We start from the raw sequence: 21,706 nt of genomic DNA on the forward strand, positions 1-21,706 counted from the left end.
GAGACAAAAATATGAGAAGTCTATCTGGAAAGATTGCAAAAAGCTTAAATGTCCAAGTTTGTAATTTATTCTGATGGGCAATAGGGAACTCTTAGAATTTCTTGGTTAAGAAAATGGTATATGTCTAAGGCCAGATTTAAAATCCAGGCCTAGTGATCTAACCACAGAGTAACCTAGCTGCCTCTAAAGTGGAAGAGGTCACATAATAAAGTGGACTTCTTATTCTAGGCAACATGGGCCAGGAGCTACCACTTCTCTCTCTCTCTCTACACCACAATCCTTTTCTGGATTTTGATGATAATGACTATTTTGTATGATAAAGATCATTCCAAATCAAGAATACCACAGAATATGTATTTTGGATCAACTCATTTGCAAATATATTGCTCTTCCCTTCCCTCCACCCCATCCCACCTCAATAGAAAAAAGGTTTCTAATACATGTTTCATTTTTTTGTATCACCAAATCCAAAGTATACATTAGACCTAGAAATATGAGCTTGTATTAATAACATCAACTAGGTGTTGGAGTCAGGTGCCAAATATGTGATAGACATATATCCATCTTTAGATATGTAATATGTAAAATGTAAACCACAGAAGGACAGAGACATATTTACTTTCTGTCTTTCTATCAATATAACTTAGCATAGTACTTGGAATACTTTAAGCAATTATTAAATGCTTGCTGATTGGTTGAAGGTATTCAAATATGTTTTGGTTGATTCACTGACAGACAATAAACACTTGTTAAATGAATGAAAAAGATTCTACTAGCATACTCTGAAAAATTAGGAAAATGTAAGAATCAACTGGAAAGATTGCTCCAGAGACAAAACTTTCTACTTGAAAAAGTATCCTGGAGCAGCTGGGTGGCACAGTATATAGACCACTGGTCCTGGAGTAAGGAGAATCTGAGTTCAAATCCAGACTCAGAAACTTGATACTAGTAAGTATCAAGTGACCTTGGACAAGTCACTTAACCCCATTGCCTCACCCCCCTCCAAAAAAAAATACAGCAGTGTCCTGACCCTGACCCCTAGAACTGAGGTCTAAAGAGTAAGAAAATTTCTAAAACAATCAGAGCTTTAAGCAGAAATGTCTGACCTTGAGCAAGTCACATATCCTCTTTCCGTGGCACTTCTGTCATTTATAAAATGTTTGTGCTCTAAAACATCTCACAAAAGCTTTGTGACAATTCATTCTTTTTTTTTTAGGGTTTTTTTTTTTTTGCAAGGCAATGGGGTTAAGTGGCTTGCCCAAGGCCACACAGCTAGGTAATTAATTATTAAGTATCTGAGGTCGGATTTGAATTAATTATTAAGTATCTGAGGTCGGATTTGAACTCAGGTACTCCTGACTCCAGGGCCTGTGCTCTATCCACTGCACCACCTAGCTGCCCCCAACAATTCATTCTTAAAGGCCATCAAGAAGAAAGCTGCTTTTCTTAAGGAACAATAGGGTGCCACTGTTCCCATGTTCCTCATCATCTGTGCTATTTGTGAGAAGTCTATGATTTTGTGTGACCTGTTTCATGTTTCGTGACGAAAAACAAGAGGAAAATAACTTTTGAATGGCTTCCTCCTCAGCAGAAAGGGGACAGAACAAAAGCACACACACGCACACACACACACACACACACACACACACACACACATACACACACACATAAACAACATCATACATAGGTGCCATGTTAATTGAGTTTAGAGCTTTGGTTCAGATCTAGGACTTCTTAGTAGAATGGCCTATTGGATAAGAAAACTCCCTTTACCAATGCAGGACAGCATCTCTTTTGATGCTTGAAACAGACTTAAAGACTTGCCTAGAGAACCAAGAGGTTAAGTGACCTGTCCAGCCTATGGGAGCGCTGTGCCCGCGCGTGCACGTGTGTGTGTGTGTGTGTGTGTGTGTGTATGTTAGAGGCTGGACTTGAACCAAGGTACTTCTGACTTCAAGGTCAATTCTTCCTCCATTTAGCCATGAAGCTTTGTTTTGCTTCACTTCATTCATTATTCAAAATGGAGAATCTTTTTCCAAGGAAGAATCATTAGAAAGTTACAGCAGTATTTTTAAAAAGAGCACTAACAAAATTTTCTTTTAAAGAAAAGTTTTGCTGAGTAGTCAGCAGTCTTTAAGATGATAAAGACAATCTAAGGACAGCACTTCTTTGTACATGGTGAGCACTTAGTAAATGCTTTATTCATTCATCATTCATTTATTCAATATGTCACAAGAAATTATCAATAGGAGGAAGTCAGAGAAACGTGAAAATATTTGTATGAATTCCTGATTCTGAGTCAAGGAAGCAACACCAGGAGAATAATGTAAAAAATGACTAGAGGGGATAGAAATGAAAATGACACTACAAGGCAACCAAACTCAGATTCATCTAGGTTCTCGGAAAGACTGATTAAACACACTTCCTTCTACTTGATGGAGAGGGAATATAGATACAGAATATAACTCTCATTTTGTGGTGGTTGTGTTTTGTTTAGCCTTTTTTGTTACAAAGGAATTTTTAATAGGGGAGTAAGGTGCATTAATAAATAATTATGGAATAAAAAAGAAGACAAGATGGAAAAGGAGAAAAAAATCAGCACAACACATTCATCACTACAAGCAAAATCACAGGATCCATCACAAACAATGTACATACATATATAGGGGGTGAAGTGCCTATTATTTCTGAATCCTGGGATTTAACAGATGCACTATTCATTCACACAAGTATTCATCCATTCTTTCATTCAACATATATTTCATGCCTACTGTAAAAGATGCTAAAGAAAGAGAACTTTTAGTCACGTGTATACTAGAGCTGACTTGGACTGACCCCTGAGTCAATTGTTAAACTTTCAGTGTGAACATTCACACTTGGAAAATGACAAACACTAAAAATTAGAATTGAATTTATTGTTTTCTTGTATGTTAAGACTTAAGAAGGCATTTAACAACTTAGCTCTGTTTTAATTTGCTAGTCACTGGACATTTTTCATAAAGAAATTTGGGGATAATTCAAAGATAATTTAGGAGAAAATATTAACTAATTTCAAATTAGTTATAGTTGATAGGAAGTGATTTATAGACTCATAGAGTTCAGAGTTAGAGGGACCCCAGAAGTCATCCAATTCAACTCCTTAATTTTATAAATCAAGAAACTTTATCCAAGCATTCTTACAAGATGAGTTGTTGGATGCAATATTATGATTCTTGGCCCCAGAAAAGAACTAAAGAAATATCATCTTCCTCCTTTCCTTGGAGAAGTGGTGAACTATGGATGTTATATATGGAAATGATTGTGATATAAAAAGCAAAAAGCATCAATAAAACTTTCACCGAACAAGAATAAAGCAAAATGTATTACACGCTTCCCTGCCTCCTTAAACAGAGTATACTGAACAAAATTTAATTTTTCTGTAATCCTTCCACTTCATAATTATGAGCATAAACTATCATAGTACTGGGAAGATAATCCACTGTAGTAGTGTTTTCAAAAAGTGTTTTGTAGCCATAAAATGCTATAAAAATGTCAGTTGTTGTTGATGCTATGCTACTGGAATGTGAAATATTGATGCCTTTAGGAGCTGCTAAGCTATGGAAGACTGAAGAATCCTACCCAGAATGGCCCCAGTCTTTGATGAATTTTGTTCTTCTGATTTTTTTTCTTCCACTTCTAACTCTGTATTTGAGTGAATATACCTATCACCTCTCCAGGAGATTCATTCTACTTTTGACTAGTTCTAATGGTTCAGAACTTCTTCCTGTTCAGTTACTACTCAATCATGTCCAGCTCTTCATGACCTTATTTATAGTTTTCTTGGCAAAGGTGCTAGAGTAGTTGGCTATTTACTTCTCCAGTTCATTCTACTGATGAGAAAATTGAGGCAAACAGAATTAAGCAGATTTGACCACTGTCACATAGTTGGTAAGTGTCTGAGGTCATTTTTGAACTCAGGGAAATGAATCTTCCTGACTCCAGGTCCAAAATTGCAACCACTCTGCTATCAACTGCCCTAATTTTTCCTTACCTCAAGCCTGAATTTGTCTGTTTACAGCTTCAGTTCTTGCTTGTCAAGGGTACCCATGAGACATCATTCATGTATATATCAGGCTTCATTTAGGGGTGAGATGAACAAGGGAAGATACTAGTGAATATTTCCCATCTCTCAGCAGACAGGTGATGAGCTCTTGATGATTCTGTCCTCTGAGGTCAAGCACATCAAGGTTTTTAACCTCTTTGGGTCTCAAAAAACAACTACTTGACAAATTCTAATCCATATTATATGGATTTTATATATAGACCAGTGTTTTTTTGTCTTCAAATCACTAAAGATATTGCAAATGGACCACTAGAAAAATGCAAAGTACAAAAGAGCTGACTTTATCAAGAAGTCATGCCAAGGGGCGGCTAGGTGGCGCAGTGGATAAAGCACCGGCCTTGGAGTCAGGAGTACCCGGGTTCAAATTCAGTCTCAAACACTTAATAATTACCTAACTGTGTGGCTTTGGGCAAGCCACTTAACCCCATTTGCCTTGCAAAAACCAAAAGAAAAAAAAGTCATGCCAAGATTACAATGTTGTTAAACTTTTAGAGGGGAATGCTACAGATTAAGATTATCTTGATTTTAGCAAAGTATTTGATAAAGTATGTCACGCTAGTGTTGTGGAAAAAGATGCAGAGATGTGGATTAGATCATAGTACAATTAGAGGGATGTAGAACCAGTCCAGAAGCTGTTTTTGTTGTAATTTCAACTTGGCAGGAGGTCTTCAGTAGAATGCTTCAGGGACGTGCATATGACCACGTGATAGTGATTTTTAACAATGCTATGGGCAAAAGCATCGATGTCAACTCTTGGTACATAAGCAGCCTACTTCCTCTTGTTTACTCACATATCCCAAGAGACATTATGATGAGGTATAGCAGAAAGAACACTAGATTTTGAGTCACAAAACCTGGGTTGAATTCTGCTCAAACAACCTCTGTGACCATGAACAAGTCACTTTATTTCCTCTGAATATCATTAATGAGGGCCTTAGTCTAGATGAGAAAGGTCAAACATGAAGTGTACTGGTCTAAACCAAAATAAAATGTATTTGAGGAACACTTAACCAGATAAATAGAAATACAATAAAACAGATAATGTTGCTATGTGATTTTCTAAATCATTTTGCCACCAACAGGGATCCATTTCTACTTGACTTTGACTTTGACTTTGTTCTGGGTGTTGTCTTAAGCCTTATTTGAAATCTATGTTTTTTCTAAGTTATTTTTTGAACCCAAATCCTCCATGATAATTATATATAATATATATATATATGGACTCACAGTGCATCTTTCCATTACCATTTGGATCACCTATATTTATTACCTCCTATATAAACATATGCATATATAATATATGTATTTGTGTATATATGTATGCAAGTATGTGTATATGTGTGTACAAATATACATGCATATATACATATACATATATATATTCTGCCTGAAAGCCTGGATGTCCTGTGCAGTCATTTCATTTGTCTAGCAATTACCTCATAACAATTTGCTGTCTGGCAGGAAGGAATTTCTAAATGATAAAAAAAAAAAGTCAACAGGAAAAATGGCAATACCAGTTTTCCTTTCAGGAACTCAGTCTGATAAATTCTTGTCAAGGTTTTTGGGAATGACAACCTATCTAATCTTTGACTTGCTCTTTTTGTCATAATAAGAATGAATGATCATAGGGATTGTTATTAACTGGAGAGACTGACTGTGACTCACTTCAGTTTCCAAACTTTTTCTTCCTAACATCTATTTTTTTCAAATTCTAAGTTACAGCACCCAGAGGAAGGTCACTTAGTAAGTCAGAGAAAGGTTATTCTAAAGGCCAGGCATGACAGGGCTGCCTCATTCCACATAAAGCTAGCCTAAGCAATGATGGTAGTTGGTTTATAGAATCTTGGATGTGTCCAGTATCTATCCTTTCACAAGATCCCACTTTTATTCTTTCTTTTCATACAGGATTTCATGTGATTCTTCTCTAGTTAAAAAGGTCTACAATCTATTTCTCTTAGATTATATCTATTATCTCCATAGAGAACACCATATGCTGAGACAGGGAGGGATGCCTGATATTTATCTCTTTCATTCCGAGAGAATGAATGAATTAATTATAGAGCATTGCTTTTCAATCCCTATACATTCCATTGAAATTTCTGATATTAACAAAGAACTGGTTTGTGATTGCAGCGTATATCAGATGCATTAGAAAATTTGCAGAAGCTAAATGTTACCTGCATTATTCTTCAGTTTCTGTCACTAACTAGAATCAGTTAACATTCCTAACAAAAGTTCTACCAAAATCCTAAGTCCCAGATAGTATGTGTGTACATATATATGTAAACACATTATATGTACATACATTACATATTTTATTACATATTTGTGTATATTTATATTTTATATGATATATATGCATATATGTCATAAATTTAGCCCCAGAAAGTATTCAGTCCAAGAGAATGAAAAAAAAACCTGAGTAATGGGAGAGGAGTCTTGAATGAAACTCTATCCTTGGGTAGGAAGGAAGTATGGTACATTTCAGTCAGTTAAGTAAGCTGTTGAAAGAGCTTGTAGTTTTTGTAATCCGGAACTTTAGTAGCAGAAAAGACTGCCCAGGGAACAAGGAGAGAAGAGGATCGAATGGACATGTTGGCTTTCTGCCTTACTCTTTACATGCCAGTTCTATGGTCTCAAGTTATACTTCTTTCAGTGAATTTATAGTCTTACTGGGGAAAAAAAAATAACAACAGCACAGCATTGGGTGATGTTTACAGTAACTAGAACTGTTCACATTAGGTGACAGATTAAAATAGTATCTTTTATGTCAATGAAAAAGGTACCTCTGTATTTTCTGAGATAACTGGGTAAACTTCTATCCCCAAAAGATTTAACCAGGATGGGGTAGTCAGAGCTTTATTCCAAGGCAGCAATTGTGGTATGGGTGCCTCTCCTCTCTCCACTCAGCTTCTGAGGCACTATCCTCACTGGTAGCAGGATCTTCTGCCTGGGAGTACTTCCTTTCTCTTATTGGAAATTTTCCCTAAAGGCCACTGCTTTCTTCCCCCAGGTGCAGGAATTGTTAATGATGACTCTGGGGGTGGCTAGGTGGTGCAGTAGATTAGAGCTCTGGCCCTGGAGTTCAAATCTGGCCTCAGACACTTAATAATTACCTAGCTTTGTGGCCTTGGGCAAGCCACTTAACCCCATTGCCTTGCAAAAACTTAAAAAAAAATGATGACTCTGATATCACATTTTGATATCAGTTAACTGTTTCATCTTTCCAATTTATATCCAACTTAGAGAACCTGTTCATTTTAAGGAAATTCTATGTTAACAGGTATAAGAAAAACATTTCCAAACTATTCTCATAGATATTGCTTGCCTTCTCAAGGAGAGACAAGGAATGGAGAGAGAGAGAGAGAGAGAGAGAGAGAGAGAGAGAGAGAGAGAGAGAATTTGAAATTCTAAATTTTTTTAAAAAGCTAAAAATTATTTTTAAATATAATTGGGAAAAATAAAATACTAAACTGTTCTTTGTGGTACATCCTCTACCTCATATAAGGTGTTGTGGAGGAAAGGCAATTACAGAAGTAGGTATAATAGCCCTTTAAAATTCAGCTTCAAATCTAGCAAACAATAAGACTTTTTTGAAGCATGCCCATCTCTGGATAATGCTTTTGAGTAGTTTGCCATATATCTCACTGGTTTATAAATGGACCTAAGGACAATGGTCGCTAGTCTGAACAAGGTATCTCATCAGTGTTTCTAAGAGAACATAGTTCCCATATTCGTATTTCTCAGTGATATGGAAGGAAAAAAAATCAGTTTATTTAGCTCATTGGAGAAGCCAGCCAATCAGTGAAGAGGCTGTGTACCAAGTCTAAGATTCCCATCTGCTCATAAATTAGAAGTGAAGGGAATAATCTGCTTGTAAAATGTCAACAGAATCATTGAGAAGTATAGATTATCATTCATGGAAGGAAAAATAGCTCTAAGGAGCTATTTTCTGTAATGATTGATTCAGGTCTGTAAACAAAGATTTCTATCTATTAGTTTTGAATAGTCATTGTAGTTTTGTGGACTTTATCTTGAAATTGTTTGATAACTAATTTCAGGCTGAATTTATTAAACATCTGCTGTATGACAAGAACTGAGGAAAGAGCCCTTGACCCTCAAGGGATTTACTTATATGGGTGGGATAGGATTCAGGTGGCCAACATATGGGCAAGTAAGTAAATATGAAATCTATGCTACCAGGTCATTTGCAGGTGTGGGCCAACTGACATCATCAAGAAGGGCTTCTTGTGGGAAGTGGGACTGGAGAAAAATCTCTAAGAAAGAGATAAAGAGGTTTCAAGAAAGAGAAGTTTGGAAGGATAGCTCACTTGGCATAGGGGACAGTCAAGACAAAAGCAAAGTAGCAGGAAATAAGATTTTGGAAACAGAAACAAGAAGGCCAGTGTGGCTAAAATGTTGAATGCAGGAGAGTCAAGTGATCTAGGACAAAAGACTTTAAATGACAGATAGAGGAGTTTGTGTTTTATCCTAAAGGCAATAGGAAGCCAGGGAAGCTTCTTGAGCAGGAAAGTGACCCATTCAGAGCTTCCCTTTGGGGATTCTCTGTTTAGCAGTTGGGCAAAGGATAGGTTGGAGAGACTGGACACAGGGAGACCTATTAGGAGGCCTTACTAATGATTGAGATGAGAAGTAAAGGGGGCTTGTATTAGAGAAAGGACTGTGTGAGTGGAGATGCTCTCCAAGGACTTGCCCATACTCTAGATGGTGGCTGGAGGAGGACAGAGTGGAATCTTAGGTTGTGAAGCTGATGGTGGTGCTCTGAACAGAAGCAGAGAGGCTGAGAAAGGAATGAATTGGGGCTGGCAGGAGCAAGGCATCATGAGTTCTGTTTTACTGTTGTTGAGTTTGGGGGATTTTTTTTGGGGGGGGGGTAGGTTTTAGCAAGGCAAAGGAGGCTGTGACTTGCCGAAGGTCACACAGCTAGGTAATTATTAAGTATCTGAGGTCGGATTTGAACTCAAGTACTTCTGACTCCAGGGCTGGTGCTCTATCCACTGTGCCACCTAGCAGCCCCTATTGTTGAGTTTTAATTGCCACAGGTCTCTGTAACACTTGTATTAATAGAGAAAATGACCATGATCTAGAATAACTTGAGAGAGGAGAAGAGAGGAAGGAAACAAGGGTTTTTACTAAGTCCTTTATAAATATCATCTCATTTGATCCTCACAATCACTTTTGGAGGTAGGGGCTATGATTATCTGCATTTTACAAATGAAGAAACTGAAGTAAAACAGAGGTTAAGTAGTTTGTCCAGAGTCACACAAGTGTCCAAGACTGGATTTGAACTCAGGTCTTCGCAACACCAGAGACAATGTTCTTTAATGTCTGGGGATTCTCATGCATGACTGGCAAGGTAGTATCCCAAAAGATGCCAATTCTCCCCACAGTGCCCTTAAACTGCCATTGTAAACCAAACATCTTTCATCATAGATCAGCTATGGTGATGGCACCACCTAGTGGCCCCCTGTGTGCATAAAGATCATAAAATGACTTGTAGGTACCAAAATTATAATCAAGTTTTCTAGATGGGAGGCATTGAAAACTGCTTGATAAGGGAAACACAAATAAATGAGAATTTGTTTTTTTCCTATACTCTTTGTTTCCAGGAAGTCCTACTCTGGTCTACTGACATAGAATAATCAATCACTTAATCAGCATTTATAAAGCACCTAATCCCAGATAATCTTTTGAAACACCTGAGGCTATATGGGAAACCTCAGAAGATGCTCTCAAGGCTGCAATTTTCACTTTCTTGGGGATCCAGTTATCTTTGCCCAGCCCTGTATGGTGGATACCCTAAGACCCCTGGCAGTATATAACACAGCCCAAGTAACAAGACTTTCCTCGAAGACACACATAGACCTATCTAATGCTGAGAAACAGGGAAAACTACCCCAGAGACTCAGATTCCCTAGAATCACTCAGCTCTGTCACAAGGAGCTCTTATCTATCTCTCTCATACTCTCCTCATCATGCCTCTTTAATACAGTTTAAAATAAGCTTAAGAAATCCCAACCCAGAGGATTGAACTCTCCCAAGTTTTTAGCTATCTACAGTAGGGAAGAAAGGCTGGTGTTCTCCCTGCCTTTTCCTATTGTAGTAGTTTCCACTGCCTTTCTACCCCATGGAAGAATTATTCTCCCCCTTTACCCACTTTCCTGATTGTGGTGACATTGAAGCCAGTATAAGTTCTGGTAGATCCTGTCAAGCTAGAAGTGCTTTGAGTATTAAAGAGATGACAGATTTGATGTGTCTGTCATTCATGGACCAGTCTAGCCAAGTTTAAAGAGGTTCATTACCATATAGATGGCCACCGGATAATTAAGATTTTTTGCTTGAGTTATTTTTTAAAATCAAGATGCAATGCAATTACCAGATAGAAATCTGGCTTCAGAGTCAAGAAAACTTTTATTCACTGAAATATACTGGCTGTGTGATCCTGAGCAAATTCCATAAACTCTCAGTTCCCTAGGCAAATCTCTATGACTATTAATCTCCAAGCAAGATGCTAGTCTGAATAGATGGAGAAGGGGCCATTTCCTCACTCAGAACTCCCTGTACTGAAGAAATCATAGATCTGGTAAAAAATAAATAAAAGTCCCACAAAACACACAAAAAAGTTTTGTTTTAAATCACAGGAGCTCACAAAGGTCATCGCTTAAGACATGCATTTTAACAAAGTTTTTTATTGGTGGGAAAAGTAAATAGACTGGTGCAATATTAGATTTTTGAAGTATTTGCTTCATAATCAGATTTAGGGTTCATATCTAGAAGACTCCATGATATTTGGTCAATTACTAAAACATGCTAATAATTGTCATAATGTTCCTCTCTGAAAAAGAGATGATACATTCTCTCACTCACTCACATGTCCTTAACAATTGCCTGCTTCATTAGCAGGGGAAAATGCTATTATCCTTCATTGGATAGATGAAGTCGTGACAACAGAGAATGGTTAGTGCACAAGATCACAAAAGAAGAATACAGAATTAGAACCCAGATCTCACAGTCCCCTAGTCTTTTTGGTATCTTTCCACAAGGCAGTAGTGTTTCTCATATATGTTATGGATTCATTTAAACAAAGAATTCAATTGGAAATTCAATGTCACTTGAAGACTAAAGACAGTGAAATCAGACTTACAAGTACCCAAGAGAAAAATGATATTGTTCACATGGTCAATCAGCCTTTTCCAAAGGAGATGGGAGTGGGAAGAACAGAATGCATACAAGAGGGGTCTGTTTTTTAAGTATGTAGGCTTTGAAAATAAGGGTCATAGTTAATAAACATTTTATGGACCAGTAAAAATTTTCAGGGCTTGGTAATCTAAATTTTAATTCACAGTAATATTCACAACTCAATTTACCCTCAAGTTATAACCATTCATTACTATGACTTTATCTCCACAATATGAACTTCTCAATGACTATTTTTCCCCTTCACTCTTACCTTTAATGCCATATAAATAAAGGCTCTGTGGGAATCTCAGAAACATGTTTTGATAATATTTGGCTAGAATCATTAAGTGGGGACAAGATGTTGTTGAGGATGCTATAAAAAGAATTATCAATCAAGTCTAGGGGGGACCAGATCGCCTCTAAGGTCCCTTCCAACTCTGATCTGTGAGACTGCAACTTTCAAAGCAGTTTTCCAATTGTGCAAAAATTCCTTTGTCTCCTCTTGCCACTGGGTCCTTCCTTGTGACTGTGTTCCAGTCAGTTCTTTCTTGTATCATAATGTTCACATCTCTTGTAAATCCCCATGGGAAGAATAGAATTAAAGTAGGAATAGAGAGTCATAGATTTAACCCTGGAAAATATCTGAGAGGTAACCTAGCTTAAGCCACCTCTTCTTAAAGAAGTAAAAACAAGGATAATTAAAAAATAATAAATGGCAGTTAGAATTTAAGCTTCCAACTCCACATACTGTGCTCAAATAGAATTCAAGGGATGTGAATGGTATTCCACCAAGAACATTTCATTTATTTCTATGTCCTAGGAAGATAAGAGCTCTGTTGTATTTGGATGACTCCATGCTTTGTACTAAATTCTTGTTTTTTACTCTGTAGCAAATCTAACAGACTTGAAGCTCTCTTTTAGAATCATGATGGGACTGGATAGAGACAGCTAGGTGATGCAGTAGATAGAGCACTGGCCTTGGCATCAGGAGGATCTGAGTTCAAATATGACCTCAGACACTTAATGCTTACTTAGTTTTGCGACTTTGGGCAATTCACTTAACCCCATTGCCTTGCAAAAAAGAAAAGGATGGGACTGAAAATGGACAAACTAAACTCCCAAAGTTGAAATCTAAACATAAACTCATATGGTAGTGAGAACAAGAGAACCCATAAGATGGGGGAATATGAGGGAGATGTGCTTTGGTTCTGGAGGCACCAAAGAACATGAAATATCAACTTGCATGTCATTTTAGATTTGAATCATGTTGCCAAATAAATAAAATTAGTCACCCAAATCAAGTAGGATAAATAGCCTTTGAAAAATCATTCTCCAGATCTTTGGTCTAAAATTACCAAGAGCCAGAAGCTGCTGGATGCTTATATTGAGAAAGAAAAATAGAATTGAATGTTGGCAAAATGTCAAAATAGTCCAAAGGATGCCAAGATAAGTATTTGTCCTGTATTTTAACAACAAACATATGCATTCTCCTCATCTTTATATCCCTTTCCCTATCTCTCTCCTTATATTCTCCTTCCCTCTCTCACTCCCTTTTCTTCCCTCTTTCTCTCTTTCCCTCACAACTCTTTCTTTCTCCCTCTCTCTCCTCCTTCTTTCCTTCTTATATTCTTTCTTCCTCCTCCCTTTCTCCTCTTTCTCCCTCTCTCTTCTTTGTCCCCTCATTTCCTCTGCTTCCCTCCTTCCCCTCTTCTCCTCATTACCACAATCCTTCCCTCTCTTCCCTTCCTTTCTTCCCGTTTCTTCCTCCGTCCCTTCTTCTCTTCCTCTTTTCTTTCTCCTTCTGTTTCTCTTCTCTTCTTGTCTTTCTCATCTTCTCTTTTTTCCCTTCCTCCTCTCATTCCCTCTTTACCTCTTTTCTTCCCCTCTCCTCTTACTTTTCCCCCCCTCTCCTTTACTCCCTTTCTTTTCTCTCTCCTTTCTTGCTCTTCCTTTCTCCTTTCTCTTCCATCATATCCTATTCTACCTCTGCTACTGCACCAAAAAGAAATATTAGTAAAGAGGAATACATAAGCAATTACCAATCTATTAACAAATAGCCAGTGAAACTGGCATTTAATCAGCTTTATGATCCTCTGACTCAGTCTCAAGGCAGCTCACTTCCACTGCACTAAGTCCAAGGGAGAAATGTGAACAATGTTTCTAAGGTAGAAGACTGTATAAATTAGAGAATTCATTTTTCTTTTTTAAGTTCCTTTTTGCTTTCTTTGTAGAAGATGAGAAGGCACAAAGAGGTCAATTGCAGAATTTCCATCTTAATCCTACTGTACCTTCACCGTACTACGGGGATGAACACATAAATCAGAGTTCAGTATGTAGGGCTTTTATTTGATCTAGACCCAATAGACACGAGCTATAATTAAGCTGTTCTCTTGTGTCATAAATATCCTTTGGGAGTTCTTAATATTCTCTTATCTATATAATGAAATGTTAGATTTCTGTTAGGAAACATTTTCCTGAAGGAAGTTGGCAGTAGACACATGAGATAGCTTATAGAAGAATGTATTAATTAAAAGAAAATATACTGGGGATTGTAATCTGGAGATTACAAACTTCATTGCCTTCTTCATCTTTGTATATCCCAATGTATATGAAACAAATATTGGTTGGATGAATGAAAGAATGGATTTTTATTTTTCCCACCTATAACTCAAAAGAGGATCATGAGTTTTATACTTCCCATCATTGGATCTTTCTAACCAAAAAGGGGTTGCCAAAACCTGAAAGAACTGTGAGAAAAGTTGTTGAGGACAGCCTTCCTTGTCTGTGTGGGTGAATTCAATTGTATGTGACTTTCAGTTCTAAGTCTCTCCCTCCTCCTTCTTACTCCCTTACCCACTAAAAGGATAAGAAAACAAAACCCATTTCAAACATGTATAATCACACAAAACAAATTTCCCCATTACACATGTCAAGAGAGGAAAAAAGGAAGGAAGGAAGGAAGGAAGGAAGGAAGGAAGGAAGGAAGGAAGGAAGGAAGGAAGGAAGGAAGGAAGGAAGGAAGGAAGGAAGGAAGGAGGAAGGGGAGGAGGGAAGAAGGAGAGGGAAGAGAGAAGGAAAAGGAGTGGAGAAAGGAAAAGGAAAGGAAGGGAAGGGGAGAGAGGAAAAAGCAATGCTTAATCCGTCCTCTGAGTCATCACCTTTCTATCTTGAAAGGGACAGAATGTTTCATCTTTAGTCTTTTGGAACTTTGGTTAGACATTGATAAGTCTTTCAAAGTTAATTATCATTCATTATTGAGTTATTCCACAATTGTTGGACATCTCTTCAGTCTCCAATTCTTTGCCACCACATCAAAAGGGGGAAAAAGAGCTTTTATAAATATTTTTATTCATGATTCCTTTTTGTCTTTCTTTGATCTCTTTAGGGAATAGGCATGATAACAATATTACTAGATCAAAGGGTATGCAAAGTTTGATAACTTTGGGGGCATAGGTTCATATTGATTTCCAGATTGTTTGGATTAGTTCACAGTTCCACCAACTGTAGTACACCAATGGAATATTAATGTACCTGTTTTCCCATATTCCTTCTAATATTTGTCATTTTGTTTCTTTTTGGGGGAATATTAATGTACCTATTTTCCCATATTCCTTCTAATACTTTCTTTTCTTTTTTTGACATCTTAGGCAATCTATTAAATATAGATAGAACCTCAGAATTGTTTTGATTCACATTCTCAATTATAATGATTTTTATGTGACTGGTGATGTCATTGATTTCTTCAACTGATACCAGTGTATTCATAACTTTAATTATTTATCCATTGAAGATTATCACTTAATCTTATAAATTTGATTCAACTTCCTATATATACTAGAAATGAGATGTTTTCAGAGAAATCTGCTGCAATTATTCTTCCAGTTTCTTGATTTTTTTCTAATTTTAGCTGCATTAATTTTATGCAATCCATGTTGCTCATTTTTGCTTTCTGTGATCCTTTGTATCTCTTTTGATCATGACCAATTTCCCTCTCCATAGATCTTACAGCTAATATTTTTCTCTATTCCCCTAATTTGCTTATATCAACTTTTATGTCTAAATCATGTTTCCATTGTGTGCTTATCTTGATATATGGTGTGAGGCATCGGTCTGTATCTGTTCCTAGCTTCTTCCAGATTACTTTCCAGTTTTCCCAAAACTTCTTCTCAAATTGTGAGTTCTTGCATCAGTAACTGAGATTTTCAGTTTTTTCAAACACTAGCATATACTCATATGCTTCTGAACAGCTAATTTGTTCCATTGATCAAACTATTTCTTTAGTACCTAATACCAAAAACTCTTTTGATGTTTACATATTATAATTTGAGACCTGAAAATGCTAGACCTTTTTCCTCCCTACCTTCTTCATTGCATTCCTGGACCCAGATGAATTTTTCCTAACTTTATAAAGTAATTCTTTGATAGTTTTATTAGTATGATACTGAATAAGTAAATTAATTTATGCCAATTCTCTTATATTGGCTTAGTCTACCCACAAGGAATTAATATTTTTCCTATTATGTAGATCTCTCTTTATTTCTATGGAAAATTGTTTTGTAATTATATTCATATAATTCTAATGTTTGTCTTGGTAGGTAGACTCCTAAGTATTTCATACTAAATTTTAAATGAAACTTATCTTTTTTTTTCTTCCTCTAATTTGTTGGAAAGATACAAATACTCGTGATTTGTGTGGATTTATTTTATATCCCACAGTTTTGTAAGGTTATCAATTTATTTTGATTACATTTTTAATTGTCTCTAAAACCATCCTATCATCCACAAAAACATGATACTGCTGTTTCCTCAGTGTCTATACTTATTCGTTCAATTTCTTTTTTTTTTTGTCTTATTGCTATAGCTGGCATTTTCTAGTACAATATTGAATAGTAATGTAATAATGGACAACTGATCTTAATGAAAATCTTCTAGCTTGTTTCCCATTGGTTTTAGCTAGATACTACTTATCATTTAAGGAAAGCTCAGTTTATTTCTTTGTTTTCTAGTGATTTTAAGAGGAAAGGATGATGTATTATGTCAAAAGCTTTTTCTGCCTCTATTGAGAAAGGTCATATGACTTTTTATTTTTGTTATTAATGCACTCAATTATACTGATAGTTTTCCTAAAATTTAATCAACCCTCTCATTTCTATTATAATCTAGCTTGGTCATAGTGCATGATCTATGCGATATAGTATCATCGTCTTCTTGTTAGTATTTTCTTTTAAATTTTGCATGAGTATTTATTAGGAAAATTGATCTAAAGCTTTCTTTCTCCATTTAATTTTCCCTAGTTTAAGTACCAATGCCATATTGGCATCATAAAAGAATTTGGTAGGATTCCTTCTTTGTCTATTTTTTTTCCAAGCAATTTCTGTAGTACTGGAATGGATATCTTCTTGAAAAGGTGCTATAAGATTTATAGAGCCCAGAGTGAAGGGAAAACTTCTCTTTCTAATTATGAGCTCTCTATAAATAATACTCAATGGTGTAAGCAGTCACATAATTCTGAAACCTCATATCAATTTGTCATTAATCAAAAAAAAACCCTCATGATTGCAATATGCTCTATGATGTCAAGTGTATCATAGTGTCTTAACATAGAAATTGTAGATTCTAAAAAGCCACAAGTTCAACAATTCAGTTCAGTTCAACAGCATTTATTTAGTACCTGCTCCATGAGATGCTGCTAGACCCACAAAGATGAAGTCCCTACACTCAAGGTACTAGCCCCTTTGGGGCTAGGGGCTTAGGAATTAGAATCTACCATCATGCTACCTAGGATATTCTTCTATTGATATACCTGGAAGAGTTCTGGATTTGAAATCAAAAGGCCTGGGTACAAATCCTGAGTTCACATTACTTACTATCTATGTGACCTTCAGACAATTGCTTAACTTCTCTGGGAGCTATTTCCTCTTCTCTAGAATAAAAGTTGGACTAGAAGTTTTCATTCTCTCTCAGCTCTGAAAATATGTCTGAAGATTTTTCTTCCTTTTTCTGCTTGTTAGGGTGTGTTGAGGGGTGAGGGTTGGAATATCATCAATCCCTTGTCTCATAGGCTTGTTTCATTCTTTGAGACAAAGTCATTAAAATTTTGCTTTCAAAAATCTGTGGATTGATCTCTCCATTTTCTTCTTTTTAATTACAGGAGGAAATAAGCTAACAAGTCAATCCTTCCGTCTTAACTGGGCTTGGATTTCCCTAGAGAAAGAACAGTACGTCATTGATGAAAACTCCAAGTTCTTAGAAGTAACCCTTAAGCGCAGAGGATACCTGAGAGAGACATCCTTCATCAGTATGTAATTTCTGATTGTTTGTGATGTGGTAGGAAGCTGGAAATCCTTTGCTTCCTATGTTACCAAAAAAAAAAAGGCATATTGTTTATAAAGTTGACTAGTAGCTGGTGGCTAGTTTGGATTATAATTGACTTCACAGTCTTAAAAACTGGGGAAAAGCTGAAGTTCCCAAATTAATTCAATTCCCTTTAATGAGCACTTATTATGGATCTATTAGTTAAGAGAAAGGAAAGGGAATAAGCATTTAATAGGATGCATACTATTTGCAGGCACTGTGCTAAATAATATTTTAAAATAATATCTAATTTGATTTTCATAACAGTCCTGTGAGGTAGATTCTTTTCTTATCCTAACTTTATTGTTAAGGAAGACAAAGATTAAGTGACTTGCCCAGGATCACAAAGGTAGGAAATGTCTGAAGTTGGAATTGAACTCAGATGTGTGCTTCCTTCTTACTGGGGAGGACTAGTGAGGAGAAGAAAAAGAAGAGGAAAGTATGTACAAAGATATAGAAAATGTATTTATAAAATAAATACAAAATAATTTTCAGAAGAATAGTAACAAATGGGATCATTCAGGAAAGGTCTCTTAAATTGGGTTTTAAAAAGAACTTGGATCCCCAAAGAATGGAAGAGTATTTCAGCCATGAAAGATTTTGTTGTCTAGTCATTTTCAGTCTGTCCAACTCTTTATTTGGGGTTTTCTTGGTAAAGATACTGGGTGATTTGCCATTTCCTTCTCTGCCTCATTTTACAGATGAAGAAACTGAGGTAAATAGGGTTAAATGATTTTCCCATCTAGGAAGTATCTGAGACCATATTTGAACTCAGGAAGATGATATGTAACCTACCCAAAGACATAGATGGAATGTCATATGTGATGATCACCTAGGAGATTTGACTAGTTAGACTACTGAATGCTTGAGGAAGAGTAATAGAAAAGCAATGTAGAAAGACAAATTGGAGTCAGATTATAATTGGTTTCAAATGCCAAACAGTGGAGTCTATAGTTAATTCTATAGGTGATAGGGAACCATGAAAGCTTCTTGAGCAGAGGAGTCATGTAGCTAGACTTGACTTTAGGAATATGTTAGTTGTTCACAGATTCATGGTAGATTTTTTATTCCTTGACAATTACTGGCTCACATGTGCCAAATAGCCTTTATATTATCTAGGTATACCCCTTTTCTCCTCTTTCTGGAAAATCCTACTACTCTCCTGATAAACCATAGCTAAACACTATGTTTTCTAGACCATTTACCTACTATACACTATGTTCTGCAAATCATTCTCCCTTTTTATTACAGTTTAATATCATGTTCACACTCTCCTCTGCCTACTGATTGAACACCTGTGTTGATTGCTTGATCTCCTTATCTGAGCATTTTCCATTATTAGTACAATAGAAAGATCACTAAATTTGGAGCCAGCAAGCCCAACCTCATCATCTTTCAGATGAAGAAACCGCATTTGAGAGAGATTATGCAACATATCCAGAGTCACACAGCCAGTGTATGAGGGAGGTTTTGAACTGAGATCTTCCTTGATCCAAGCCCAGCACTCTAACTGCCACATGGGACCATAGCTTGGTCATTCCAAGGACTCAGATACAGTTTTGAAAAACAATCAACATTGAACTTCCAAACTTGAAAATCATTTCACACTGTATGGCTTTCAGGAGCCTTTTGCCAGTGTATGAAATTCTCTAGCAGGCAAAGAATATGACATGACATGGGTCCATTAATCTCATTCCAGTAAAGCATTTGATAAAAGCTAGTGTCAGGTAGTAATGAAGTATGAAATTGTGGGGTGGGATTCTTTGCATCATTAAACCAATAGTAAGAAATTAAAAGGAAAAACATATCAGTGGGGAATGACTAGGAAACCAACTTCAACCCATGGAGCAACCTGTATTTAACTCTGGTCCTCCTTTGGACCACACAAAAAGTCCTCTTCTTCACTTCCTTTTACAGGAAGAAGAAGAAAACCCATCATCTTATTCCTTCTCTTGGACTGTCTATTCTAAAAATTGTAGGCTTCCCAGTGATTCCTTTCCACATCTCTGGAGTGCTCTTCCCTGAAGATAAGGAAAAAAGTGAAGGAAAGCAATCAATTCCTCTTCTCAGTCTTTCTCCTTTTTTAATAACTAAAATTTAGATTTTTCCTTAAGTCTTCAAAGTGTTTTACAACTATTTTCTCATTTTAACTTCACAACAACCCTGGAAGTAGGTACTATTATCCGTATTTTACAAATGAGATAACTGAGGCATAGAAAGCTCAGGTCTTTCGTACGCTTCTTAGGAGTTAGGAAACCTGATCTGAAATCTGTTAATTGCTGCTCATTAGCTTTGAAACCTCAGACAATTCCCTCTGTCTTTCAGAACATTAGTATTCTCATCCTTAAAATAATATCACTAATACCATAGGCAGGTGGAAAGCAGTGATGGACCTGGAGAAAGAAAAACCTGAGTTCAAAGACGCCTTTGAAGACTAACCTAACCCTAACACTAACCCTAACTCTAACCCTAGCCATAACCCTAACCCTAACCCTAACTCTAACCTGAAACCTAATCTGACCCTAGTCTTAAACCCTAACCCTAACCCTAACCCTAAACCTAAGCCTAACCCTAACCCTAACCCTAACCCTAACCCTAACCCTAACCCTAACCCTAACCTTAACCCAAACCCGAACCCAAACCCTGACCCTGACCCTGACCTGACCGTGACCGTGACCCTGACCCTAACCCTAACCCTAGCCCTAGCCCTAACCCTAACCCTAACCCTAACCCCAACCCCAACCCCAACCCTAACACTAACCCGAACCCGAACCCTAACCCCAACCCTAACCCTAAACCCTAAATCCTAAACCCTAAACCCTAACCCTAAACCCTAAACCCTAACCCTAACCATAACCATAACCCTAACCCAGGACTGTTGAGAGGATAAAGTTAAATAATATTTATAAAGTACTTTGAAGGCTTTGAAATGCTATATAGGGGCAGCTAGGTTTTTCAGTGGATAGAGCACCAGTCCTGGAGTCAGGAAAACCTGAGTTCAAATCCACTTGGTACTCACTAGCTCTGTGACCTTGGCAAGTCACTTAATCCCATTGCCTTGTAAAAAAAATTTAATGCTGTATGAATGTTGCTGCTACTGATGATATTTATGATGATGATGATGATGATGAGAGGAGGAAGTGATCTGAATGCATAAAAGTGTTAATATAAAAATGAGTCATTAATGTTATTGCCACTTCCTTTTCAGTCATAGCTTCAGAAATACTAGAACTGAAAGATCATCAGATTAAACCCCTTCACTTACCTGTGATTCACCTAGATTCCTTGGAACAGGGAGACACCATAATATCATGATCTTAATGTCAGAAGACCCAGGCTCAAGTACCAGCTTGGACATTTACTAGCTCTGTTATCTTGAGCAAATTACCCAATGTCTTAGAGCCTCAGTTTCCTCATCCAGGAAATGTGGATAACAAAGGGTTGTCATACAGAAAGTCATCTATATATATTAAAAAGTAAATCTATTAGAATGACATACATCTCTTGAAGGAATCAGTCTTTTCTCCAATTATCCAATCAGTAACTATCTGGTGATAGAGACCGCATTGAAAGAAGAGATCCCTTATTCCTCCTCAGGTGTTCATAGAATCCTAGCTCTAGAACTAGAAGGGATCTTAGAGGTCAGTTAGTATAACTCCATTTTTCATTGGCTTATCCTGACATTTTTATTCAGGCATTGGAACCAAGGATGGGACAGCACAAAAGGACAAAGATTTCAAAGGAAAGTCTCAAAAGCAGGTTCATTTCAATCCTGGCCAGTCTTCAGCCACATGGAGAGTGAGGATTATTTCAGATGGCAAATATGAGGCCTCGGAGACCTTCCAGATCATTCTTTTTGACCCTGTCATGGCTGCCTTGGAGTTCCCAAAGATGGCCACTGTTGAAATCATTGATCCCAGTGATGGTATGTAGTATCAAACAGTGTGTTATAATAGGCTTTTCTGTGTCTGCCTCCAGCATCCATAATTCCCATTTAGCTCTATCACTATTGAAGAATCATAGATTTAGAGCTGGAAAGGATATCAGCAG

General features: G+C 36.8%; 1 protein-coding gene across 1 annotated transcript in view; it reads left to right on the forward strand.

Moving 5' to 3' along the window:
• Window positions 1-21,706, forward strand: part of FREM3 (FRAS1 related extracellular matrix 3) — a 126,121-nt gene that overhangs the window by 38,699 nt on the left and 65,716 nt on the right. Inside the window, exons 3-4 of the mRNA XM_074231576.1 lie at window positions 17,454-17,600; window positions 21,351-21,581. Coding sequence (XP_074087677.1) covers window positions 17,454-17,600; window positions 21,351-21,581 — 378 coding nt within the window. The remainder of the gene's footprint in view (window positions 1-17,453; window positions 17,601-21,350; window positions 21,582-21,706) is intronic.

Source organism: Macrotis lagotis, chromosome 3 (genome assembly GCF_037893015.1).
Source record: "Macrotis lagotis isolate mMagLag1 chromosome 3, bilby.v1.9.chrom.fasta, whole genome shotgun sequence".
In the NCBI taxonomy this organism is placed as follows: domain Eukaryota; kingdom Metazoa; phylum Chordata; class Mammalia; order Peramelemorphia; family Peramelidae; genus Macrotis; species Macrotis lagotis.